Raw genomic sequence first — 25,393 nt, 5'->3', positions numbered from 1 at the left:
ATTAAGTGATAGAAGAGGCTGATAGATTTAAAAAGATGTGCGAGACACACACATTAGAAAGAAGAAGGAGGAGGGAGGAAGGGCTGGCATTGGTTAGTCAAGGAGAGCATGTACCCCAGGAGCAGAGAATTTTGAGAAAGAAAATTCCACCCTGAAGGTTAAGTGAAAAGCAGGCGGCTGGACTTTTGTCAGGGATGAGGGTGTCCTCTGGGACCATGGCACAGAGAACACGGCTCAGCGACAGAGACTCGCACGGCTGGGTTGGGGGCTGGGCAGCCCCTTGCGCAGTGTTCCCCCGAGGCCACCTCCTCCAGCTTTCTAAGCTGTCCCACCACTGGCCTGCTAGCCTGGGCTGCCTCCTTCAGGAAGCCCACCTGCATTGCCCAGCCTCAAAAACCAAACCGAACCAGTCAGAGGAGCCAACTGGGGGTGTTCTGGGCTGAGAGCTGAATCCAGCCGCAGCTGGACAGAGAAAAGTGTGTGGACGTGACTCCCGGACTACTCAGGGCAAACGACGTGAGGGGTGGTTTATTAGAATTTCACTCCGGATTGCGACACCGCCCTTCAGATCACCTCTGCTATTGTGCAAGTGCCGCCCTATAAATACGGAGACACTCCCGGCTTTGGAAGCCTCTGTCAGCTTGGCCTCTGTCAGCTCGGCCTCCAAGGAGCCTCTCTGCCTTCCCCGGGCATCCCAGCCCGGCCTGCCAGCCACCATGAGGGCTCTCTCCTTCCTGCTGCTGATTCTGTGCCTCGTCTCCTCCCACCTGGCTCCAGGTGAGCTGTGCGACCCTGCTCTAGCCCCTCGGGGCCAGGAATTGGGGGGCTGAGTTTAAGGACAGCTGCGTCTTGGGGCCTGGGGTTGGGGCAGCAGAAAAGCATCCCCAGGGCTGAGTGGCTGGCTCGGGGACACCGCATCGGGCAGGACTGCTGAGCCTGGGCCTGGGGCTATCCCCCGACCCTTAGGGACGAGCGTGCTGGGAGCACCCCAGGCTGACTCTCCCCGGCCCATTGGGCAGCCCAGCTGCAGGAGAGGCAGACCCAAGCCTCCCTCCCTGACTATCCTGGGGGCTCCATGCCCTCGGTGCTGGACAGGGACACGGGGCTGGTCTCAGGCAGCTCCAGCATCCCCTGTCTTCATCTTTGTCTCGGACTTCTAGAAATCATCCTCAGCGGAAGGGGGACTACGGACTCCCCCTGTAGTGTGGCTCCTCGCATCGAGGGTCCGGCTTCCCATCCAGGGGCGAGAGGTGTAGGCTGCCAGCTGGGGCTCACCCCGGTCCCTGGGTGGAGCCTCGCAGGTGGCCTGCTGTAAGCAGGTGCCACCTGCCCCTCCCACAAAGCCAGCTCACCCTGCACCTTTGACTCACTTCATGCGCGGGCAGTCTGGGGTGCACGGGTGGTCTTCGATCCTCCCTGGGAAATCCTCACGTGGTCTGCGGAGTGGGAAATCTGCCCAGGGCACAGGAGGGAGGTCTCCGTCGGGCCAGAAGACACCAGCTCCCCCGGCTCAGAACAGACGTGTAAGGGCAGGTGGGACTCTGCGGGTGGAAGCAACTGGGGGACATGTTCTGTCGTGGCCTCGGGCAAATCCTACATCCAGGGCCTCAGCTGTCTCATCCGCAGAACGAGGGGGCCATGGCGGGTCGGGTGGGGGGTCACTTAGAGCATGAATTCTGTTCCCAAGTTCCCTAAAAGATCCGACGGTGCTTTTCTGCATCATACAGATCTGCTACATCTTCTCCAAGTACAACTCAGTCCCCCCATCTGGAAACTGGGTGCAAAAGTATTCTAAGGTAGAGTTTTAAGTTTCTAGCGGGAACCCATTCGAGGGGTGGAGAAATCGGCTTAGAGAGTCGCCACCACGGTTTTCTCAAAGAACCGAAAGTAGGAGTGCATGCCGCACAGTGAGCGTCCGTGCTCTTACCATGCTCTGACTCCAGCCACACGGGCAGGTGTGCATTTGGGGCCATAGGCTCTGCAAAATTTCTGGCTGCAGTTCACCTCAAGCTCAGAAAAGCCTGAGAGCCACTATTGAACTTAAAGAGTTCGGCTGATCCCCTCAACACGGGACTGTGAGCATCTCATTCAAAGCAGAGAATGTGGAAGTGTTTCTGAGGATACACAGGAATGACTGAACTTACTGGTCCTTCCATACAGAAATATTAGCTACAACGTGACTGAACGCTGAGTATACCCAGGATTCGCTCAGAAACTTCCAGGAGAAGCTACCCTACACTGTCCTCTGACAACACGCAAGTCCTGTCTGCACAACACTGGTTCCCAGTCCGGGGATGGGACCAAGTTTATTGGAAGAAAGGAGCTGAGGGCTGCTTCCAGAAAGTGCTGCTCGGGTCCCAGCCTCGCACCGTGACTCACCCTGAGCCCTCACAGGGGATCAGTTCATTCCCTTTTCTGGGAAAGCCATTAGAGCTCGGCTGCTCACCCCAGGGGGAACCAGGCCCACACGCCCCAAGGCGAATGACGATTGCATGGTCCCTGCAGGAAACCATGACTGGGTACTCTCTTTTAGCAGTTTCTATCTCTATAAAAAAAGGGGGGGTTGCCCCTTTTATCTTATACAAATCTTATTTCTGTGAACATGGAATGATGTCCAAACGGCAAGACAGCTCGGTCCCCTGCATCAGCTGGATGAGAGCCCAGCCGAGGGATTTCGAAGTCAGGATCATTTAGGGCTGCTCGCTCACTGACTCCACAAACATTTAGTTAATAGCTACTGTGTGCAGGAAATGCCCCGGAAAAGGGGAAGAGCCAGGAAACCACAGCCCTTGAAAGCATGGCCTGACATTCTAGAAGCAAAGCATGGCAAGAAACCCAATTTTATAATTAATTATCTAATTACTATTGTGTTGTGAAATGCCATTAAGTACAGGGTGCTAAGGGATCGCGTGACAAGGGGACTGACCGGGCCTGGAGGGGCCAGGAAGGCTCTCTTAAGGGACGGAGAAGTGAAGGAAAGATGGAAGTCATTTTGGTGTCCACGGTATTTAAAAAAATTTTTTTTACTTCCTTCTTGACATTAGAAACTCAGGATGTGTCACATAAAATTCAGATTTGTGTCTTAAGAACACAAAAAATGAAGCCATACTTTAGGCCCAGAGGCAGTGAGCTGTCATGGGTGCCTATCTGCCTGCTGCTGTGGGGAGGTGTAGCTATGCAGCGTGAGGCTGATCAGGGGAGAGCAAAGTGGCCCTGGGAACGCGGGGAGAACGTTCCCTGGTGGTTATCCCTTCCCTGTAGCAAAACCAACCAAACCCACTGAGAGAGGCACGGGCCACTCCTTGGTACCCTCCTTCCTTTCTTTCTGGGACCCTGTGGGCACTCCTGGCCGCCTGGGCCTCAGTTTCCCCACCTTCAAAATGAAGGTTTGGCCAAAATGATGCCTGCTCATTCATCCCGTGACCCTCAGAGTCTGCCCTGCCTTGTCCACACCTGAGTGTCTCACTCTGGGATCCCCACCCCAACCTGCTAGCCTGAATTCCTTCCTCCAGTCTGACCTCTGGCAACAGCCACCAGGAATGTGTCTGCCATGGCCTCTGGGTCCCATCGAGAAAAACATGTTTCCCCTTGCCTCAGACACAAGGGCCCTGCGGCCGCCGAACCAGACCTCCCAGAAGCATGTGGTCAGCCTCATATGGGAAACTGAGCTGTGCCCACAGAACACCACACGTGGAGCGTGCCAGCCGAGAGAAGCGTGTCTCTGAAAACCACCTCACGACATGTGTGATTTTGTCCCCAGAGAGCTTCAGAAGACTCAGGGAGGGGCGCCTGGGTGGGCTAAGGGCCTGACTCTTGATTTCAGCTCAGGTCATGGCCCAGGGTCGCAAGATCGAGCCCCGCATCGGGCTCGCACTCAGCAGGCAGTCTGCTTCTCTTTCTCCCCCTCCCTCTAAATTAAATAAATAAAATCTTAAAAAAGGAACAAAGAAGCAGAAGATACCTGGAGATGAGGTCGGGTCTTCTCTAGCCTGCGCGGATGGCTCAAGCGCAGCAGCCTCCAAAGTGAACAAGCAGCCTCTGTCTCGACGCCCCACGGCCTCTGGGGCAGCCCTTCCCCAGCATGACACCAACCACCACCCTGTCCCGAGCGGGAAGGAGCCTCAGTTGACTTGCTGAGGCCCAGAGGGCTCTGATGAGCTGTTTCTGCCCGTAAGACCAGGCTCTCCGGCTTCCCAGCACCGGGTCCCTGGACGCCTCTCGGAGGGCGTGGGGCTCGGCGGCCAGCGCTGTGGAAACCCAGACCGCGTTCTCCTTGGGCTCTGAGTGTCTGTGTTTGCACCTAAGAAATTTATAATTTTAGTCAGCAGCTCTCCAGTTTTATCTTCCAGCTCCCTCACTAGGAGCTCTGATTGTATGACACAAAGGGAACCTCGGTGCCCGCACTTGGAGCAGAATGGCCGAGAGCGAGGTCCGCTAGCAACCTGCTCACCACACTTCCAGTCCCGTGTTCTCCGCTGCCCCCCGCCCTGTCCCCGCTTCTCTGAAAGGCTCGCTAAGAAATTCTCTCTCCGTGGCTCCTCTATGCGAAGTCTAAGATCTCCCTCTGTGTTGACCTTTACGCCGTCCCCCCTCCTCTTCCCCGGCCACCAGCATCTGCCTGTGCAGGTCATATTCCAAGGCAGTAACACGGAACGGTGTGGTCCCTGCTTCCTGCAGATTTTCCGATGACCCTAAAAGTTCAGCGCTTCCTGTGCTCACTGCCCAGAACCAGTCTTTCCCCCTCCTGTTCACTTCCGTGACTGAACCCCTGGCACCCATTTCCTACTGAGTTTCCGAGTTTCCCGCCACTGAAGCCAACCGTCCTTCATTCAACCGACACCAGTTATGGTTCTTCCCACAACCCCCACCCCCACCGACAGCTGGTTTGCAGCTGCACTGAGGCAGGGTTTTGGACAATCCAGCTGTGTACGGCTCAATAAATGTACATTGGAAAGAGTCCCTATTTTCTCCGCAAGCACCGAAACTGGCACAGACCTGCTTTCCCACCAGGGAAAAGCAGTTCCTGCCTTGAAACGGGTCTCCTCTGCCACATTCCTCTGGTGTGTGCGCTCCAGCGGCCCGACGGGATGTGCGGGATCGCTGGCCTCAGGCCAGCTTTGTGAGCACCGGCGGGAATAAACACCAAGTCCAAGGACATGTAGTTACCCTTGGGAGAGCGGGGGAGAAGAGAGGTGTGGGTCACTCATGGAGCTGTCAGGCAGCGAGCTCACAGAAGCAGACCGAAGAGGGAACAGGACCCATCCCGTGCGGGGTGGTCACAGCTCTGGGAATAGGCAGATGACTTTTTCAGAAGTAACTCTTAGTTTTCTCTTTCTTTAACTGCAAAGTATTACACACATCCTGAAAAGTGCATAAACCAGGAATGTGCAGCTTAATGAATTATAAAACAAGTAGCCTGTGACCAGGGTTTAGGTCAAGAAGCAGGACTCGGCCGGCACCTAAGAAATATCTCTCCAGGCTTCTCAGTCACCCATCCCTGGGCTTGACTCTTGTGGTAATAACTTCCCATATTTCTTAGACTTTTACCATGTTAATACGCATGCTGAATAATACAGCTTGGTTTGTGTGTGCCTTTCAGTTGGCTAGTTACCAGGAAGAAGGGGATGTTGTGGGCCCTAGCATATGCTCATGTTTGATTATGATAGGTAGGTAGATAGATAATAGCGCAAGAAATCTGTAATCTTGATAGATGATGCCACACCATTCTCCAGTGGATGACATTTCTCACGGCTCCGTACCCACGCCAATACTTCTCATTGTCAATCATTTTAAAATTTAGCTGTCTGGTGAGTGTAGTGGTATCTCATTGGAATTTTAATTTGCATTTTCCTGAGAAACGCTAAGTCGAACACTTTGTATACAGCTACCAGCCATTTGGAAAGCTTTTATGATATGTGAAACTACATGTCTCTATTTTCTATCAGATTATCTATATTTTTCTCAATGATCTGTAGTAGATCTTTGTGTATTCTTCAAGTAAGCCCTTTGTCAGCTATAACATTGCAAATCTCTTCTCCTCCCTTGTGCTATGATTTTTCTCTCCTGATGGAAACTCCTTACACAGAAGTTTGCATCATGATTATAATGTGGCTAAATGTGTCCTATCTTTCCCTTTATAGGCAATCCCTTTTGTATCTTAAGAAAACTTTTTTTACCCCCAAAGCATGAAGAAAGTCTACAACTTTGTCTTCTGATGACTCATTATTTTTCATTTTTCATTTAGACTTATAATCCATTTTGCAATGGTTTTTAATGTGTGAGTTAAGTGTAAAGTTTTTTTTTTTTTTAACATGAATCTCCAATCGTCACAGAACCAGCTCTAAGGGGAGCGTTTCCCTTCCCCACCACACCGCTCTCCTAGGGAGCTTGATTCCTCACACAGGTATAGGTCCCTTTCTGCACTCTTCATCCTTCCTGTTCCATTTGTACATCTGTCCTTTTGTCTTTACCAAACAGTCTAATTACAGTGGATCTATAATTAGCCTCGAAATCCAGTAAAGCAAGTCCTCCGACCTTCTTCTCCAAGAGTGTCTTGGCTATTCTTGGTCCTTTGAATTCCCACATAAATTTTAGAATAAGCTTGTCAAGAATCTCTTGATATGTTCATGTTATGGAGTGAAATTTACAGGTTAATTTGGGGGGAAATTAACATTTGAAAAATAATTAATCTTCCAGTGCTTACACATAGCATTTCCATTTATTTTGTTCTTCTAGAACTCATCAAAGAATATTGTATTTCTTATATACAGGAGTATCGTATTTTCTTAGATTTATAACTAAGCATTTGATATTTCAATATGGTGATATATTTTAATTTCATTTTATCTGTTGGTTGCTAATGCACAGAAGTAAAATTGAGTTTTATATTGATCTTATATACAGCAAAATAGTTAAACTTTTTTATTAATTCCTTCTGGACTGTCTGCATATAATCATAATGCCTACAAATAGTGACAATGTTATTTCCTCCTTTTCAACCTATATATATATATATTTTTTTTTTTTCTCCTTCTGTTTTCCTTCTGTTCCTCCCATGGTTGGTACCCTCAAGTAGAACATTCAGTGCAATTGCCGACAGTCATTATGCTGGTCTTATTGGCCATCTCAGATGAAAAGATTTCAGTGTTTGAGCATGAAGTGTACTGCTGGTAAGAGGCATCTGTAGATTTTTCTTTATGCGATCAAGGAAGCAAGGAAGTTCTCTCCAGTTTCTTGTTTGTTAAAAACTTTTTACCATTACTCAGAGTTGAATTTTTCCAATGTTTTTCTGCACCTGTTGGGATGATCATGATTTATCTCCTTGAACTGTTAATAGGCATTGACTGACCTTCAAATGTTGAATGAAAGCTTAACTTTGTGAAATATACTGAACTTGGTTTTATTCTGTTTGCTGATATTTTGTATAGGATCTTAGCCTCTTTGAAGATCAGAGAGGTTGAGCTATAGGTTTCCTTTTCTTTCCTTGCATTGCTGATCTTTTTAGATGGTGCAATTAAGACCAAGTTGGCACCACACCATAAACTACGGAATGTTCTCTCTCTTGTTATTCTGAAAACCAGTGTGCTCTGTAGACACTATTTCTTATATGTTGCTTGATAGGATTTGCTAATGAAGCCATCTTGGCCCAGAGTCTCACTTATGGACCCAGTTTCTTGGATCATTATGAGACTATTTATATTTTCTGTTTCTTATTTGTATATTTTAGTGAATTGTATTTTTCTAAGAGTTTTTTTTATCGCAACTAAATTTTTACGTTTGTTCAAGAGCTGTTCTATTTTTTCTATATGAATATAAGAATAGAAAAATATTTACAGTTTTTCTATTTCCATGAATTATTCAAGTTTTTAAATTCCTAATAATTTTCATGTTTTATAATGGTAGAAGGAGTTGTCTATGCTCTCCTTCCTGTCTGCTCCCAGCCTCGAGAAGGGCATTCTTTACCCTTAGTTCTGACTAAAATTTGAAAACCAGTGGTCCAGCAATTCTCAATTCTTTACTGAACATTAGACGCTTCTATGGGGTGTTATTTAAATGCCAGTAGCTCACCGCCACTGCAGAGCAATTCAGTCTATATTTTTAAGAGTATCCCGGGTGATTAAATGTGTATGCAGCCTCGAGAACCACTGATCTACATCACAGTTTCTCAACCTTGGTGCTATTGACATTTGGGGCCAGATAACTCTCTGTTCTGCGCATCACTGGTCTCCCGCAGCACCTCTGGCCTCCACCCACTAGATGCCGGTAATGTCCACCCCACATACCCCAGAGCTGTGACAACCCACAGTGTCCCCAGACATTGACAAATATCCAGTCATCAGGCACCCACAGTCCTAGGTCAGGTGAGGCAGCTGTAACAGGGATATGGATTAAATAAGAGACAATTCCAATGGTATGAGAACCATCTCTCCAATAGGCATGACATCAGAATGGACTGTTCCCCAGGCTGGTGATGCCCTGCTGTGTTTGTCAGCTGGAGCGGCCATAGCAAACGGGCACAGGGTGGTCTCCCCTGACAACAGAAATTAACCCTTTCCCAGTTCTGAAGGCTGGAAGTTCAAGGTCAATGTGTCAGCAGGTTAGGGTTCTTCCAAGGCCTCTCTCCTTGGCTCACAGATAGCTGCCTACTCTCCTGTCCTCATATGGCCTTTCCTTTGTGTGTACACATCCCTTTATGTGTCCCAATGTCTTCTTCTTATAAGGATCTATGTCCTAGTGGATTAGAGATGACATTTATGACCTCATCTAACCTTAATCACGTCTTGAAAGGCCCAACCTCCAAACACAGTCACATTGTGAGGCGCTGGCTGGTGAAGACATCAACTTACATTCTGGGGAAGGGGACACCATTCGGGCCATAAGACCTATCAACAGAGGCAAGCAAAACAGTAGCTTGGTCCCCACTGACTGGGAATATTGTAGGGCAGCTACTGCACAGAGTAGAAGACTAGTCCAGAAACCCTCTGATTATGAGATTCTGGGATATCAGGAAGAAGGCAGAATAAATTCCAAGTGGACAAACCGGGAAAGCATTATAGGGTAGCCATACTTTCAACCTGCCCCAAAAGGAAAACAGATTTCAGCGAAGATGGCGGTAAGAGAGATGGGGGAGCAGGGATTCTGGTCTGAGGGGTTGGCATCCCGAGGCAGCACGGGAGTGCGGGGAGTTGAGGAGAGCTCCCAGGGTCAGGAATGTACTCCAGCCTTGTTCGGGCAAAAGTACTATGTGATAAAATACTTATCTGGGGACTAACTTGAAATCCTTGCACACCTTCAAGCTCTCTGGGCAGAGGAAACCACATTCAGAAGCCAGCCCGCTGCCCATCGTCGGCTTCCGCTGGGCCACGGCTGGCACAGATCTCAGACTCTGCCAGGTCTTGAAAGAGAAAATGCTTCGCAGTGCTTTCAAAGAGTCACTTTACCAAATGTTCTAAAATCACCATGGCCACAAGCCACGAGTCTGAAGCGTTTCCTTTCCCTTCTTACAGGTGCAGGCTTTCTCAGTGGTCTTGGCCAGAGGTCTGACCACTACATGTGTGCCAGGAAAGGAGGCACCTGTAACTTCTCCCCTTGCCCGCTCTTCACCAGGTCGGAAGGCACCTGTTACGGCGGGAAGGCCAAGTGCTGCATGCGTTGACTCTGAGCTGGGTGCGACGGAGAAAGGATGGGGAAGTCCAACGAAGTATTTGTAACCACTGTTTTAATAAAGGAAGACCTTTTTTTAAGCATACCTCTTTCAGACCAGAGTGAATCTTGTCTCCTTTTGGAAGAGGTTGAGAGGGGATGGGGGTCAGGAGCAGAGATGGGCCAGGCCACAGGGCCTACACTGCACAGGGCTGGGGTTGCTGACCAGAGCTGAGCCGTGTCTGGTCATTGCCAGGCCAAGGTGTGGGCAACGTGGAGGGCGCCCGTGAGACCAAGGACACACAAGGAGAGGATGAGGCAGGCAAAGCCTTTCCTCGTCCACGCGGCAGCTTGCCCCACACTCAGCGGTCTGAGCAGCCTGTTCCGTGAAAACAGCCCATCTGCAGGGCCCATGTGCAGGGCCTCTCCCTTCCCCTGAAAGGAAGTGTTCACTTCTCCTCAGGAGTGTTCTATTTTGAAAAGAAACCTCAGGCATGCTGTCAGCTTCCCTGTTCAAGATATGGGAAGTCCTCCCTGGGAGCATTCCTCTGGATGTTTAATCAAAGACAGGTTCCCAGATAAGCCCTCATACTTCGGACAGCCAAGGTTTGGGTTTCCCAAGATCCAGTTCCTCCGGCAGGGAAAAAAAAAAAAGCAAAAGCCCACATTCTGTGTTTATCTCACATTCTTTGGTTTCCAAGATTGTGGTGATCTTCCCTGCCCTGCCAGGAGCTCTTCGCTGGACCAAAAGCGACCGCTCATGGATTCCCAGCCACAGAGAGGCCAGAAACGGTCACAGAAAAGGGGGGAGGGGCAGGCCTCCGGCAGCACCGGCACTGGAAACAGCAGTCCCAGAACCAGAAAGACAAGCACGATCTTTGCAGCCCCTCCACCTGGACATTTGGCCCCGGAGCCCCCAGGCCACGGGGGTGGCACTCTTGACTGCCCCTTTTAAGGGAAAGCAGCTGAGCACATTCTCATCTGCTCCTGCCAACCCCCCCACCCCTCCCAGTGTCATGCCTCTGAGTTCCTCCGAGCTTTTCCATCCATTTCCAAACTCCTCTGAACCTTTCCAACCCCCGCCCTGCCTGCGCTTTCGGACCCGCCGGTACCACCCAAACCCCGTCCTCCCGTGATGATGCCCTTGCCGCTGCTCCCTCCTGCACCTGAACAGGACAAGCCAAGCTAGCCCACTTCTCCTCATTTCCCCGGGATGCACATGTGTCACCCTTCTCCCACCGTTTCAGCCCCCACTTGGCTTGCATGAGAATGTGGATGATTCTGCCCGAGCCACCGTGGAGGGAAGATGGCCCAAGAGTCAGGCGCGTGCTCGCCGCTGTCTACAATCCACCAGACTTCAGAACAGTTGCGAGGGCCAACATCTGGCTCCTCTGATAGCGTCTGCTTAGCTGAAAAGCAAGTGCTGATTTGAGTGAGCGCCACACACTGTCCTGGGTCCAGCTTAATTGTCGTGGCTGTCCCTAAGGAAGGAGGGAGCTGGTCACCGAGCTGAGCGCCCTGACTGAGGCATGTCCCCTGAAGCAGATCGGTTTTGCACGGTTCGCCTTCTGAGGAGTAGCTCCCGCCTTCTAATTCCTGGTGCCCGTGAGGATGCTGTGGCTGATGGGGACTGGCCCGCCCTCGGTGCACCTGCCCAGGAGCCTGTCATGACAATACCGTGGGCGCTGGACTCGGGCATGACTTGCACGTCAGCAAGAAATAACTGGCGAGGACCTTCACCATCTCTGCAGCGTGTGGCTGAAGCCAGACACCGCAATCCACATCCGCAGGAGAGGGTACCATGTATCACTGCTCAGGCTTGCTGTCAGCCGCCCCGCATAGGAGCTGCCTCATCCTCCTGCCGGTGCCTACCCCAGTCACAGACGTACCTCAGAGGAAGCGGGGAGGTCATACACTGCACAAAATACACCCGAGGGGCGCCCGGGTGTCTCCTGATTTCAGCTCAGGTCGTGATCTCAGGGTCCTGGGATCGAGTCCCACATCAGACTCTGCACTCAGCACAGAGTCTGCTTGTCCTTCTTCCTCTCCTCTTCTCCTGCCCTCTTTCCTTCTCTTTCCCTCTCAAATAAATAAATAAAATCTTTTAAGAAAATACACTCTAGCATTGCTTCAGCTTTTGATAGTAAAATCACACAGCCTCCTTTGGAGACAGTGCACCGTCCTGACCCTGTGGCTCATGGGTCCCCGGGGCACGTCCCCCAGTCTGGTCGACAGATCTGTAATGGAACGGCAGGGAGGCGAAGAAGCATTCTTGTTCTGATGGGTGCTAAGACGTGGTAGCCGTTCATGATTTTGTCACAGGTTTCCCTGACGGGTCCTGTAATACTCTACTCCAGGCTTTCCTCCAAAAAGAAAAAAAAAAAAGAGGAATAAACAGGAGGGAACTGAAGCTCCTCGTGCATGTGGTGGTCTTCAGAGTTAAGGCTTCTGTATCAGTCAGTGGTCTCCCAACAGGATGTGCATGTGTGTACATCAGGCAAGACTTGAGGAATTGGCTCACACAATTACAGAGACTCGGAGGGTCCAAAAGCTAGTGGAGGTGGGCCGACAGGCTGGAGATGCAGGAAAGAGTTGCCGTTCATGTCCAGAGGCTGTCTGCTAGAAGTCATTGTTGGAGAGGTGAGTGTGTTCTAAGAAGGCCTTCAACTGGGCACCTGGGTGGCTCAGTGGGTTGGGCCGCTGTCTTCAGCTCGGGTCATGATCTCGGGGTCATGGGATCGAGTCCCGTGTCGAGCTCTCTGCTCGACAGGGAGCCTGCTTCCCTCTCTCTCTCTGCCTGCCTCTCTGCCTACTTGTGATCTCTGTTAAATAAATAAATAAAATCTTTAAAATTTAAAAAAAAAAAGAGGGCCTTCAACTGATTGGATGAGGCCCACCCACATTATGGAAGGCAATCTGCTATACTCAAAGTCCACTGATTTAAATGTCGTATTGTATATATGTTATTTTCTGCTTATTATGTTTTGATATCTTAAAAAAATGAAAAATAAAACAAGCAAACAAACAGAAAACCTTCCTAGCTGATTCTTAGAGTAAAGCCCCTGCAAGGAGCATGCTTTCCATGTGTAAGGTAACTCATGCAGAGCCACACTCTTCCGTCTCGCCCATGCACCCCAGGAGACCACATTTGTCTGCCTTAGTCATCCCAAGGCAAGATACCAGCTGACTAGAGGCTACCCATCTAGCCTCAAGCCTTCCAAAATTATTCAAACAAGCCAGTCCCCAAACTGGGAATCCTGCCCTGCTTTGCCTTTCCTCAGAAACTCCAATAAAAGCAGTGCTCTCCCCGCCCTCCTGCATCATGCCTCCTGGCCACTGTGTTGTCTCCGTGTGCCCCTGTGTGGTGTGCTGGGCCTCCTGTCTTGAGGTACATGTACATGGTACGTTCTGTTGCCTTGAGCCTCTCCCCCATCTCCAGGTGGCTGCACCTGACTGACCATCTCAGGGAAGAAGACAGAACGCTTGGTGTCAAGAACAGCATGTCTAGTCACAACCCAGAGGGGACTTAGGAGATGCCCCTCGCTGGCCCGTGGGCTGATTGGCTGTCCCGGTTGGGCTCTGCCTTCTGGGAAGTTTCCGTGGCTGTTGGCGTTCTGTGCGCTCCTTTGCTTTGCGTTGCCTCTTTTGGATGCTGCCAAGGCTTCTGACCAGAAATCGGCGATGTCCTTCTCCTAGAACTCGGGTTCCACTGGCAGCCAGCCCCAGGCTCAGCAGAGCAGGAGAGGCCCTCCAGCCTTCCCCACAGGGCTGGCATTGCAGGCTACCATGCTCACAGAGCCGCCACTGGACGGAGGGTAGAGACCTGTTCTTCCCGCAGCTGGCTCCCCGGGGGTCAGGTGCCCCGCGGGCAGGTGAGGGCTGGGTGACTGTGAAAATGCTCAGGAGGATGAGCAGAATGGGGATGCGGGTCCTTATCCACGCCCATCTTCCTTGGGTTCTCCCAAACCAGCAAGGGGTCCTCCTTCAAGAGAAGCCCACCACGGTGCCCCAGAAAGGTCGATGCCGCGGGCAACCCCTTCTCTTCTCCATGGCTCCTTGCTGTTGCTCTCAGTTCCTTAACCCCACGGGGTGTCATGGGTCCCTGGAGATTGTGGCTCAGCATTTAACAAAAAAGGGACAGGGGGAGGAATGACTCATTCTGTGCCCCCCAAAATACCTGAGGAGTTTTCCTAGCTGAATAAATGTACCCCCAGGGTTGACAGGAGCATTTGGGGAGATGACTTAAGTCTAGTGCTGACTCAGCAGCCGTCCACCACTTCGTCTGCCTGGCTCACTAACAAGCTGGTTTTTCTGCCTCTGTGGGTTGAAGACTCCATCCATGACAGGCAGGGTCTGACTCAGCGCTGAATCAGAGTATGTGTGCAGGAAAGAGATGTCACCTGTCGTCGGAGGCTCAGAAGGTCACAGAGCTAGAACCATCACAGCTGAACGAGAGCAAGACCTTGCAAGCCGTTTGTGGTGGGGAATAGAAGGAGAGCCGGTCTCAGCCCCTCTCCACCACCTCCTGGACCCTGATTTTCCTCCCTTAAAATCATGCCAAGGATGCTAAGTGAGCCGTGAAATATCACTGGTTTGAATCGACTCATCAGGTCACAAACCAAAACCACTAATGGTGTCTTGGTCCAACCTCGTAACTTTTTGGAAACTTTGGGTTGTTGAAGAATCTCCTTTGGTTATGAAGAAGTAGTTTGTCTTCTCTTAAACTTCAGTCTCACGTCCTATGGGACATTCCTGTCCCCGTGCATAGGCTGCCCTGAGCTGGGGGGTGTGTGAGGGCTGGGAAGGGGATCCCACCGCAGTCTCTTTCTTCTTCTTACTCAGTCGTTTGGATGGGGGGCGGTGCACAATGTTCTCTCTCTTCCAGAAGAACACACTTTGCTAGATTAGCAAGATTTCTGCTCCATTGGGCTGCTGATCGATGCTTCCCTAACCATCTCGTGGGCTGCATTTGCTGGTTCTCAGGAGGGCCCTGTGGAGATTTCCTCCTCCACCCCTGGCCTGAGACATTGGGTTTAGGCTCCCACTCTCCCCACCAGCCCCCACCCGAGGCAACAGCCCTCAGGCCCTATCTTTTTGATATCTTATCACCCAGCAGGTGGCCAGTGGTGACAGACAATGAGGTGACCTAAGTTCAGCCATTCCCAGGGTCCCTGCCAGAACCATCCAGATCCTTGAATGCAAACAGTAGGTATCTGGAGTACCCGGCCAGCACAGCCCCAAGCTCTCCTGTTTTTCCCCTGTGCCTGCTCTGTGCCCCAGGGGAATGTGTGTCCTCTTTAGTCACAACTCCATGATGGCTGAGCCTGGAAAGTCACCCCCTGCCACAGAAGCAGGGAGCAGGACATCCGGGAAGCGTGCGCTCCCCACCAGGAGAGGAGAGGGTGACATAGTGCAGCTCTGCAGAGGGCTGACCCCCCGGGGACGCCACAAAGATAGCAAGATGCCGAATTTCCCGAAAACACAGTAGTCAGTGGCGACAAGGGAAAAGGAGAATCTGAAGGGAAAGAGTGATTGTGTATGAAACAGTGTGGACTGACAAGATAGTAAAACCTAGATGTGCTTCATGAAGGTGTTGTAACACGGGGGCTGTGTCCGTAGTTTGGCTGTTGTAGATAAAGCTTCTATAAACATTGGGGTGCATGTATTCCTTTGAGTTAGTGTTTTCGTGTTCTTTGGGTAAATGCCCACTAGTGCAATTGCTAGATCCTGGAGTAGGTCTATTTTTAGTTTTTTTACGGGACCTCCATACCTTTTTCCAAAGGGGATGCCCCAGTTTGCATTCCCACCAATCGTGCACAGGGCTCCCCTTTCTCCACATCCCCGCCAACACCTGTTGTTTCTTATTTGTTGATTTTAGCTGTTCTGACAGGTGTGAGGTGATAGTTCATTCCAGTTTTATGATTTGCATTTTCCTGATGGTAAGTGATGTTGAGCATCTTTTCATGTATCTGTTGGTTCTCCGGATGACTTCTTTGGAGCAAAGGCTGTTCCTGTCTTCTGCCCATTTTTTGCACGGATTCTTCACCTTTTTGACTGATGAATGGAAAAAGAAGATGTGGTATATATATACACAATGGAATATTATTCAGACATAAAAAAGGATGAAACTTTGCCATTTCTGATAACATGGATGGAGCTGGAGATTATAATACTAAGCAAAATAAGTCTGCCAGAGAAAGACAAATACCATACGATCTCATGCAGATGGGGAATTTAAGAAACAAAACAAATGAGCAAAGGAGAAAAAAAGAGAGAGAAACACAAATCGAGAAACAGACTCTTAACGACAGAGAACAAACTGATGGTCCCCAGAGGGGAGGTGGGTGGGGAGCTGGGGGGGACACAGGTGATGGGGATGACGGCGTGCATCTGTGATGAGCACTGGGCGATGTGTGGAAGTGTTGAATCACTACATTATACAACTGACACTAATATTACACTATATATTAACTAACTGGAATTTAAATGAAAACTTATTAAAGAAGAAAAAATGTAACACATGAGGAAAAGATAATCAAGTCATTTTGAGGGAAAAAAAGAAAAAACAAAAGGACAGAGGAAGGAAGAGAGGACAGACATGAATTTTAGACCAAAATCTTATCATTTCCACAATGATTATTCTTTTTTTTTTTTTTTTAATAAACAACATCACTGGGCATTTGCCACAACAAAGAAAGCAATCAAGAGGACCTTAAAGTCCCTTAATCTACAGGGTCATAAACATCCTTAAAATCCTGACACAGCTCTGAGCCATGAATCCTTCCAGAGCTCCCAGGGCCCAGGCTTTGCCTCCAGGTCTGGGAGGGGTCACAGCTCATGCAAGCAGGAAGGCCGCGTCTACCCCCAGCAGTATTAACTTTTTCTGCTTTCATTCCACATGACAACTTGTAAAGTAAAAATACCCTAATTCAAACCTATTGCACAAATTGTTCCTGTGTTGCTTCGATATGAATCTCTTAAAATCTTTTCCTTTTTTCTCTACTTGCCAACGAATAGCCCTCCTGCCAGCTGAGCGGGGGGAGAAGCAGCAGAAGCTGGGCGGGGGATGGCTGGCCCCACAGCGGCCCCTGCGCTACCTCCGCGGCCCCCAGTCTTTGGTAGCTCCCCCACCGCACCCCCATCAGGACCTTCCCTTGTGACTCTCCATAGTAAACTGCATTTACAATTCGTTTTTACATCTCCTTTTGAAAGGAGGAAGCCCTGGGTCTTAAAAACTCCGCCTATTGACTCATTGTGCAATTCTGAGCCAGCACCTGCACCTCCCTCGTTAACCCATAAAAGGGCAGGTTCAGGTCCTTCTACCCAGGATCCGAGAGCCGGGATGAGAAGCTTACCCTCTTGGGCACCATCTAGTGGCACACAAGGGTAACACGGGCTCCCCCTGGCCAACGGCATGGTCCTGGCGGGCGGATTTTCTCAGGACCTCACAGCCAAAGCTCTGAATAACCACTTCGCCATTATCTACTTTTCCAAAACCAATTGGCTGAACAAACTTTTCTTAATTAGGGGCTGTTGCACGGCTCTAAATTGTGTCAAACAATTCAACGGAGCCCTTTCTCCAGGAGATGTCAAAGAGAGCAAGAGTGGGACTAGGGGGATGGGGTGAGAGGTCAGGCACTAGGATGGGGGATGGGGTGACAGGTCAGGCACCAGGACTGGGAGACGGGGTATGAGGACAGACACTAGTGCAAGAACAGAAGTGGGAGCAGGTGCAGAACTGACGTAGGCATGACCTGCAACACCAGAGGGCAGGACCTTCCATAAGGGCAACATCACATGCTGACATGTGACCCACGGCAGGTGAGGGCACTTGAATGAGAGATGAAGCAGAGACTGGGGGGAAACTGTAGTAAAACACTAATATGGTGAAGCTGAGGTACAACTAAAAGTTTCACAGGTGAAACAGCAACTGGGAAAAGCCCGGTTCAGGGTGACAGAGAAAGAGGAGCCCAGGCAGGATGTCTCCGGAAGAGATGGGACATCCCGAGGGATGGGGACCCGTCAGCTCTCAGAGATTCCCGGCCGTCCACAAGGCCGAGTGTCTGTACTGACCACCGTTTGCTGCTACAACCTCTCCAACACGGGTTTCTCCCCCAGAGCACTGTGTGCGGCTGGCCGTGGGCTGGTCCCACGCGGGCTGGTCCCACGCGCCGCTCCTCTGGGACACATGGGGCCCGGGCCGTGGCTGCTCCGGGGGCCGAGTGCTATGGGGCTGAGCTGGGACTGGACGCAGCCATGTCCTCCCTGTCGGCGCTCTGGCGACCGGTCGGGCCCTCGGGTCAGCAGGGGGGGGGATTAAGCTTCATCCCTTGAGAGGCACCAAGAAGCATGGCTGAGAGAAGGCGCCCCAGAGCAGCGTGCTGGCCACGATTTTCACCTTCCATTTTCACCTCCCATCTTCGGAGGCTTCGATGCTGGGGCCTTGCTCACCCCGGAGGGACTCTCCTCCAGGGCTGGTCAGCTCCTAGGCACAGCAAACAGTGGCCCTGGAGCTTTTCACATGCAAACCAACCAGTCCAGAGCACACAGCCCCCTACCTCCTCTGTGGGGCTCTCCCACTCCAGCCACTCTTCCCCTGCCGGAGTCCCAGGAGTCCCCCAGGGCAACTGCTGACGTCACTCTGACCAGCTAATCCTAAACCCATTCCCCTGCTTCCCCGACTCCTTGCCATGGAAACCACAGCGAAGGCCCTTGCCCACAGTCTCCCTCTCCCTCCGCCTCCTGACTGGCCCGGGCTTCCTCCCCAGTGGGCCCCTCCTCTTGGGATCGGTGAGAAACAAGCTGTCTTTTCAGTGGCAGTTGGTTCCTGGTCTGTTGGCTTTATTGCATCTCTAATGTTCTACCAAGTCTCTGTATTTGGAAGCAAGCAGTGACCTACCTCACCACCGTGTCCTTTGAATCAGGGTGACCTCCAGACCCAAGCTGTGGGTGCAGACAGCGTTCAACGCCCCTGGGTGACACAAGGGGAAGCATGTGCCTCCAAAAGGGATTTTTGGCAAACACCAGGCCTGGAGAAGCCAAGCAAAACCCTGGCTCTTTTTCCCCCATTGTTAATAGCGTGAGCCTGTTCCTAACACGTCCAACAGAAACTGCAGCGACGAACCCCACCAGCTTCTTTATGAGCTCGTATGAAGTAGGAGACAGCACTGACTCATTCAGGCTCCTGAAACAGAAACCAGTACGGAACTGCCCATTTAGGGACTCTTTGGGGGCAGGGAGTGAGCCCTGCACACTTCCCTCCCTGCTCCCAAGGTCCTGTAAAGCTTGCTACATTGTGTCGAAGAATATACCTGCTTCCCCTGGTGACTGCAGCCTGGGCCATGAGGAGGGAGGGTGGGGGACGGCTGTGGCCTCCAACATACCCTTGGCCGGGCAGCTCCATGAGGTGGGTGTTTCCAAATTCATCCGCAGCAAAGCACGCCTGTGAGTTTGGGCCTGGCCTCCCTGACCTCTTGCTCCTCTGTGGCAGATAATATGCTCCTTTGGCAACACACGCCCTTCATGTTGGCAGCGCCTCCCCCTCCCTGCTATGATCTCCTGCTCCAGCTAACTTCAGATGAGGGTCAGTAGAAAGGGATGGGCCGTCTGAGCAAGTCTTTAAAAGGGAGACACACAGCTGGAGAGCACCAAGGTCTGAAATCAGGGCACAGGGCACAATCGCCCCGGGCTGCCATTCCCCTTCCTTTTCTTTGAATGGATGCCCCCCGTGGCAACCAGGATGACAGGTGCACCATGAGCCATCCGAGTCATTCTTCTCTGCTCCTAGTGGCATCTGAGGTCACAAATTGCCCCAAATACGAGAAGATAGGATCGCAGAAGAGAAAGCCCATCCCCAGCCCGCCTCCTCCTTCCTTTAGGACAAAGGTGGCTTTCGTCCAGGCTCACCTCGGTCCACCCATCACATTGCAGCCCTCTTATGGGATGCGGGTTGTTCTGGGCACAGGAGAAGAGACCGTAGGCAGAACGGGGTGATGTGGAGAAAGACGTAAACTATACAAATTCCTCAGGATTTACTCCCTTCCTTAGGTCTGAGGTGTTTCATGGTCTCTCCCAGTATGATCATACCATCAGAGTTTCTAAGAATCTGCATCCAGACTCTGCTGTCTGTGCATCCTAGGAAGAGATCCCTTAGGAGCAAGGGAGACAGGATTACTTTCCTGTAAGTATTTATCAAGTTCAGTGCCACATCCAACCTAGGAGCAGCCTTGGTGCCCCTCCAGTTTGACCACGAAGTCTATACAATCCACACAAGTATCTTGACAAAGAGAATTTAATGCAGGGAACTGGTTAAATGAGGTAGGAGAAACATCAAAGCAAAAAAAGGACAGCAGCTCCCACCCAAATGCCTGGGAAAACAGAATGAGGACTCTGGGCTTCTCAGAGCCTATGGGGACCCCCCCCCCAGCTGAGACTGCCTGCTCTGGGGGCTCCTCTGGCGCGATGTGCTGATTCTGGAGGGGCGGGAGGCTGCAGGAGGGGACCGCCCAGCTCCTGGGTGGAGCAGGAGTGGGTGGCAAGCAGAACAGTGGCTCTTTCCTTCTTGCCCAAGGTCTTTCCATGGGTCTTGCCAGCAGAAGCTAAGGAAGGTGACTGACTGGCAAGGAGAAGCACGCTTTGCAGAGTCTCGATCCTGGCCTCCAACTCGGGTTTAGAAGAATCTGGAGCTCAGAGACAAGAGCTCCTTTTCCCAGTGGTTTCGTCAATGGAGTCAAGGCGAGCCCGCATCCAGGCAGTCCCATCACGCCCCAGCAGAGGTGCGTCTGTATCCACGGCCACACCACCCACCACACCAGCGGTGGCTCCCAGCAACAATTTTATTTGCTCTTCGTTCTGTGGCCCTGAGGTTTGGGTTGAGCTCTCCCAGGACAGGACATACCCCTCAGATGGCCCTGGGTCTGCACTGTGCGGTCTCAGATGGCCTTGCTCATGTCTGGGGGGTGGACTTGTTCTCCAAGAGATCTCCGAAGTTAGGCTCCTGCTCTCCCACAGAGACAGGGACATGGAGATGTTATCTCCCTCAATGGTTATCCTTGGGAAAGTCCTGGATTGTAAAACTGGCAAAGCGTTTTATTTTTAAGATTTTATTTATTTGAGAGAGACAGCGGGCGCTAGTACAAGCAAAGGGAGCAGCAGGCAGAGGGAGAAGCGGGTTCCGCTGAGCAGGGAGTCTGATGTGGAACTCGATCCCAGACCCTGAGATTATGATCTGAGCTGAAGGCAGACACTTAGCCGACTGAGCCACCGAGGCGCCCCAAAACTGGCAAGGGCTTTTTAAGAAAGATTTACATACACCTGGGGCACCTGGCTGGCTCAGTCAGTTAAGTGTCAGACTCGGTTTCAGCTCAGGTCACTATCTCCAGATCCTGGGATGGAGCACTGTTGGGGGAGGAACCCCCGCTCAGCGGGGAGTCTTCTTGTCTCCCCCCTCTCTGTCCCTCCCACACTTGTGCTCTCTCTCTCTCTCCAAGATAAATAAATCTTTTAAAAAAATATGTTTATACACAGACCTGTACCCCTGGGGATAAAAATACATTATATGTTTATTAAAAAAATAAAAAATAAAATTTCAAAAAAAATGTTTATATACATCTCAAAGAGACAGAGAAAAAAAATTACAGTGACAAAGGTTCTCGAGGAATAGAGGGCAAGTCTGTCTTGGTCACAGACTGGCCCAGGCTTCCTCACAGGACTGGCTCAGGGTGACAGAGACAGAACAAGACAGAGACACAGACACAGGGACAGACAAAGAGCGAAGGAGCTTCAGAACCTCTGGGGCCTACACTTGGAACTCCTACAACCTAACCTCTCCCACATTCTTTTGGTCAAAGCAAATCACAGGCCAGCCAGAGGAGGTGACCCGTCCACCTGCCTGCACGCCACCACACACCAGGCCCCTTGTGAGGTTGGGTAGCAGCGGAGGAAACTTCTGCCCACATCAAGAGGCCTGATCTGATTTGTACTTGCTCACCTAGGGACCAGAAGACTCAGGGCTACCCTGCCTCTGTGCCGGCTAGTCCCGTGGGGTAAACCAGCAGGGACTCCGCACCCCCACTGCTCCTGAAGTGGCTTCCGGAGCGGCAGCCTCTGCAGCACCCAGCGGCAGACTGGGGAAGGGGCGGTGTGGACGACACACGCGGGGGCCCTGGGGCTGTCCGCTGCTGGTGGCGGTGGAGCAGAGCGCGCATGAGTGTCCCGCAGCCCCAGGCTGAGCGTCAGCTCAGCTCACCCCTCCGCCCACCAACCCATCGCCCTGGCCACCCCTGCCAAGGCGGGCCACCGGCCCCAGCCTGCACTCAGCTCTGCGCACCAGTGCGCACACCGTGGCATCCGGCCTGCCCTGCCGTGCCTGGGCCAGCACCCAGACAAGCAGGCCTCAGCACAGGACCCCGTGTCAGTACCCACCCCAGGTGCTCCAGGAAACGTTGTCCCCACTTTCCCTCTCACCAGGGAACCAACTCGGGCCCGGGCATTGCTCAGATTCCTCCAAAGACTTTTTGTCTGGAGACCCTGGTTTAGCTTGGCCGGTGGAAGCGGGGGGAGCAGGAAGCCCGGGGTGGTTAGAACTCCGAACAGAGCCGGCCATTCCGTGGTCCCTTGGTCCAGACCTGCAGGGTTCCTATGTGGGCCCCGGGCAATGCTGTATTCCCACTACAACTGGCAGCTTTATGTGCCCATAAATCCATTTTAAACTTTAATAGTGGAAACCCAAGCAATGATCCTATAAAACGATTCCAGCACCTACCTGTGTTGGATGGACGCCAGCACCCCTCCCCCCATAGCTACTGATTGCCAGGGCAGATCCTCACGGAGATTTGTCTCTTTCCTCTGTGTTACTCTACCCTAGCATCCGCAAAAATTAAAAAATAAATCCCAAGAGAGGATTAGCACTGTTTCAATGCACGTACCAGTGCCAGGTATTTTTCACACGTGCTGTTCTATGCAATCCAACAGTCCCTCTCTGTGACCACAGTCTCTGATGTCTGGGGTCCCCAGAAAGCCCTGGCACCTTCATCCCTCCGCAGGCCTGTCTAGAATGCCAGCTGGCTATGCCTGCGTCTGGGCTGGGTCCAACAGGGAGCCTGCCCGTGCTGGGGATGCGGTGTTGGCAGGTCACTAACTCTCCCCTTCCGCCCTCCATGCACCTGCCTGTCTGTCCTCTCTCATCCTGTAGGCCTCGGCTCCTCGGTGTACTGCTTCACCAGAGGACAGTACCTCTGGGCGTGGCTGGTCCTTTCTGTGCTCCTGCCTAGCTTCCTGGTCCAGGGCCTGAGCTATCTGTGGTTCCAGGCAGACGGGCACCAAGATCATTGCTTGTTGCTCATGCTACACCCCCCCCCCCAGCTGGGCGTGTGGAACAAGCAGCCTCCTTTCACCTCTGGAGGGTGATTTCATCTATGCAGTAGGAGTCCATGTATTCTGCTCTTGGGACATAAAAGTTCAAGGTTGGAAAAAAGCTCACAGCCACCACTTTGAACCCCTGCTCTGACAGGCATCCCCTTTTCCAGCCTGTACTTCCCTGAGCAGGTCTATCATCAGGAAGCTTCTTCCAGAGGCAGCTGTGACCCTTCCAAAGCTTTCGTTTTGTTTTGTTTTTATCTTCGGCCGAATTCTGTCTTGTTCTTGTTTTAATTTGTTAGTCATGGCTTTGGAGCCATAGCAAGTGCCTCACTGAAGACAGTTGCATTTAAACCCCTACGACCTTAGTGGCAGAATGTGATGTAGATTTAGCCACAGATGAGGCCACGGAGCTGGCCTGGTGACATTTGCATCTAGGCTTTATTTCAGGGCGAAGCTATCTGAGAGCCAAGCCCAGTTTCTTTCCATAAACAAAGCAGCCTGGGCGGGCCTGGTGCCCAGAAGCCTTACCTGGGGTTCACCTCTGCAGGTCAGATACTGGTATCCCTGGGAGCAGCTAGAAGCAGGGAGAGTCAGGAGACCTATCCGTGAGTTTATGTAAGTGGCCAAGTTCAGCTCTTAGCCACCTCATCATCCCATAGCTGCCAGGAATTTAAAAAAAGGGGTGGTGGGTTTGGGAAGTTTGGGAATCATATCAGCGAACCCTGCAGCTCAGGTGTTTGCTAAGCCCTAGATGCAGGGACCGGAAGGGTGTTCAGAAGGCGCAAGTTTGAGATCTCGGGCTTGCTGCTGGCTGTGCTTGGTGGTTTATGCCTTCAGCCTGTCCCCAAGGCCTTGTCTGGAGCAGCTGATGTAAGTTTTCTGTTTTCTTAGCTGAATCTGAAGAAGGAATGATTTCTCATGCAGAATCAGCTTCAGAAAGGAAGGAGTCCTTTCCACCCAGTGCAGAACTCAAACAGGAGGTAGGGTGCTTCTAATAAAGACATCAAGTAACCCCCCCCGAATTCATGGGACCCCACAGAACTGGAGCCCCCTCCATCTCTGAATCACCCAGAGCACATTTGCAACCGCAACAATTTTGCTTAAAGCTAGGCCTTTGTGTTCAGGGAGTGTGGTTCCTCTGAGAAGATGGAACTTGTCCTTGTGGGAAGAGAGCAAAGATGGTTTTTTGCTCAGACTCACCAAGGATTCACTGCCTTCCTGGGCACCATCTACTATCGTAGGGATCAGCCCCTTGCCTCAGCCCAACCCAGTAGGACACTTATTAAGGGCTGAGAGGCCCTGTATATGACCTTGAGGACTGCTAGCCAAACATCTGGTAACCCAAAAGGTGAGTTCAATGAATGCCAGTCACTTGAGAGAAGCTTCCGGAATAACTGCCTGATAAGTCTGCCTTCTGGGGTTGTGTGCAGGGATGGGGCTGTGTCAGGCCCATGTCATGTCTGTATTCATGCTGCTGGTGTCTGCCTGTGACTCCATGTTCTCTGCTTCTCCGTGCTCCCTCAAAGTTTCATAAATGGAGCTCTGAGTTTCTGGTATGTATCAACCCTGAGATGGATGAGGGAAGAGAGTCATGAAAACTAGGTCTCAGGAAGAACAACTCGTCAGCTGTATCTCTTTTTATTTTAAAAGTAGGGGGAATTTATGAAAAACACGTAATTTAAAAGGAAAAAAGATACGAGAAAGGTCAGGAAGAGGAACAATAGGTCAGAAAACAGAATAAAGTGAAAACGTACAGTTGTTCACTGGAAGCCACAAATTTGGCTCTAAGGGTTTTTTTTAAATTCAATTAATTCTCATATAGTGTATTATTAGGTTCAGAGGTAGAATTAGTGATTCGTCAGTTGTATTTAACACCCAGTGGCTCATCCCATTATGTGCCCTCCTAATGCCCATCACCCAGTTACCCCACCCCCAAAGCACAGCAAAAGAAACAGTTAACAACACCAAAAGACAACCTATAGAATGGGAGATGTTTGCAAATGTCTAATCAGATAAAGGACCAGTATCCAAGATCTATAAAGAACTTCTCCAACTCAACAACCAAAGAACAAATAATACAAAAAAGTGCAGAAGGGGCACCTGGGTGGCTCAGTGGGTTAAAGCCTCTACCTTCGGCTCGGGTCATGATCCCAGCGTCCTGGGATCGAGCCCCACATCGGGTTCTCTGCTCAGCAGTGGGCCTGCTTCCTCCTATCTCTCTGCCTGCCTCTCTGCCTACTTGTGATCTCTGTCTGTCAAATAAATAAATAAAATCTTTAAAAAAAAATGGGCAGAAAACATGAACAAACTTTTCTCCAAAGACGACAACCAAATGGCCAACAGACACATGAAAAAGTGCTCCACATCACTCATCAACAGGAAAATACATATC

The 25,393-nt window shown here is 51.2% G+C and overlaps 2 protein-coding genes across 2 annotated transcripts in view; both read left to right on the top strand.

Moving 5' to 3' along the window:
* Positions 1-531: 531 nt before the first annotated feature.
* Positions 532-9,758, top strand: DEFB1 (defensin beta 1). Its single transcript, XM_032869822.1, has 2 exons — positions 532-777; positions 9,507-9,758. The coding sequence occupies exons 1-2, from the start codon at positions 717-719 to the stop codon at positions 9,653-9,655; spliced, it is 210 nt and encodes a 69-aa protein (XP_032725713.1). The 5' UTR covers positions 532-716; the 3' UTR covers positions 9,656-9,758.
* A 2,485-nt stretch (positions 9,759-12,243) lies between these two features.
* Positions 12,244-25,393, top strand: part of XKR5 (XK related 5) — a 32,188-nt gene continuing 19,038 nt past the window's right edge. Inside the window, 3 exon segments of the mRNA XM_032869985.1 lie at positions 12,244-12,282; positions 17,761-17,941; positions 22,835-23,045. Coding sequence (XP_032725876.1) covers positions 12,244-12,282; positions 17,761-17,941; positions 22,835-23,045 — 431 coding nt within the window.

This window comes from Lontra canadensis, unplaced genomic scaffold, assembly GCF_010015895.1.
Source record: "Lontra canadensis isolate GAN:19392208 unplaced genomic scaffold, GSC_riverotter_1.0 scaffold39, whole genome shotgun sequence".
NCBI lineage: Eukaryota > Metazoa > Chordata > Mammalia > Carnivora > Mustelidae > Lontra > Lontra canadensis.
Note: the sequence above shows the minus strand (reverse complement) of the source record. Positions and strands in the feature narration are given on the sequence as shown.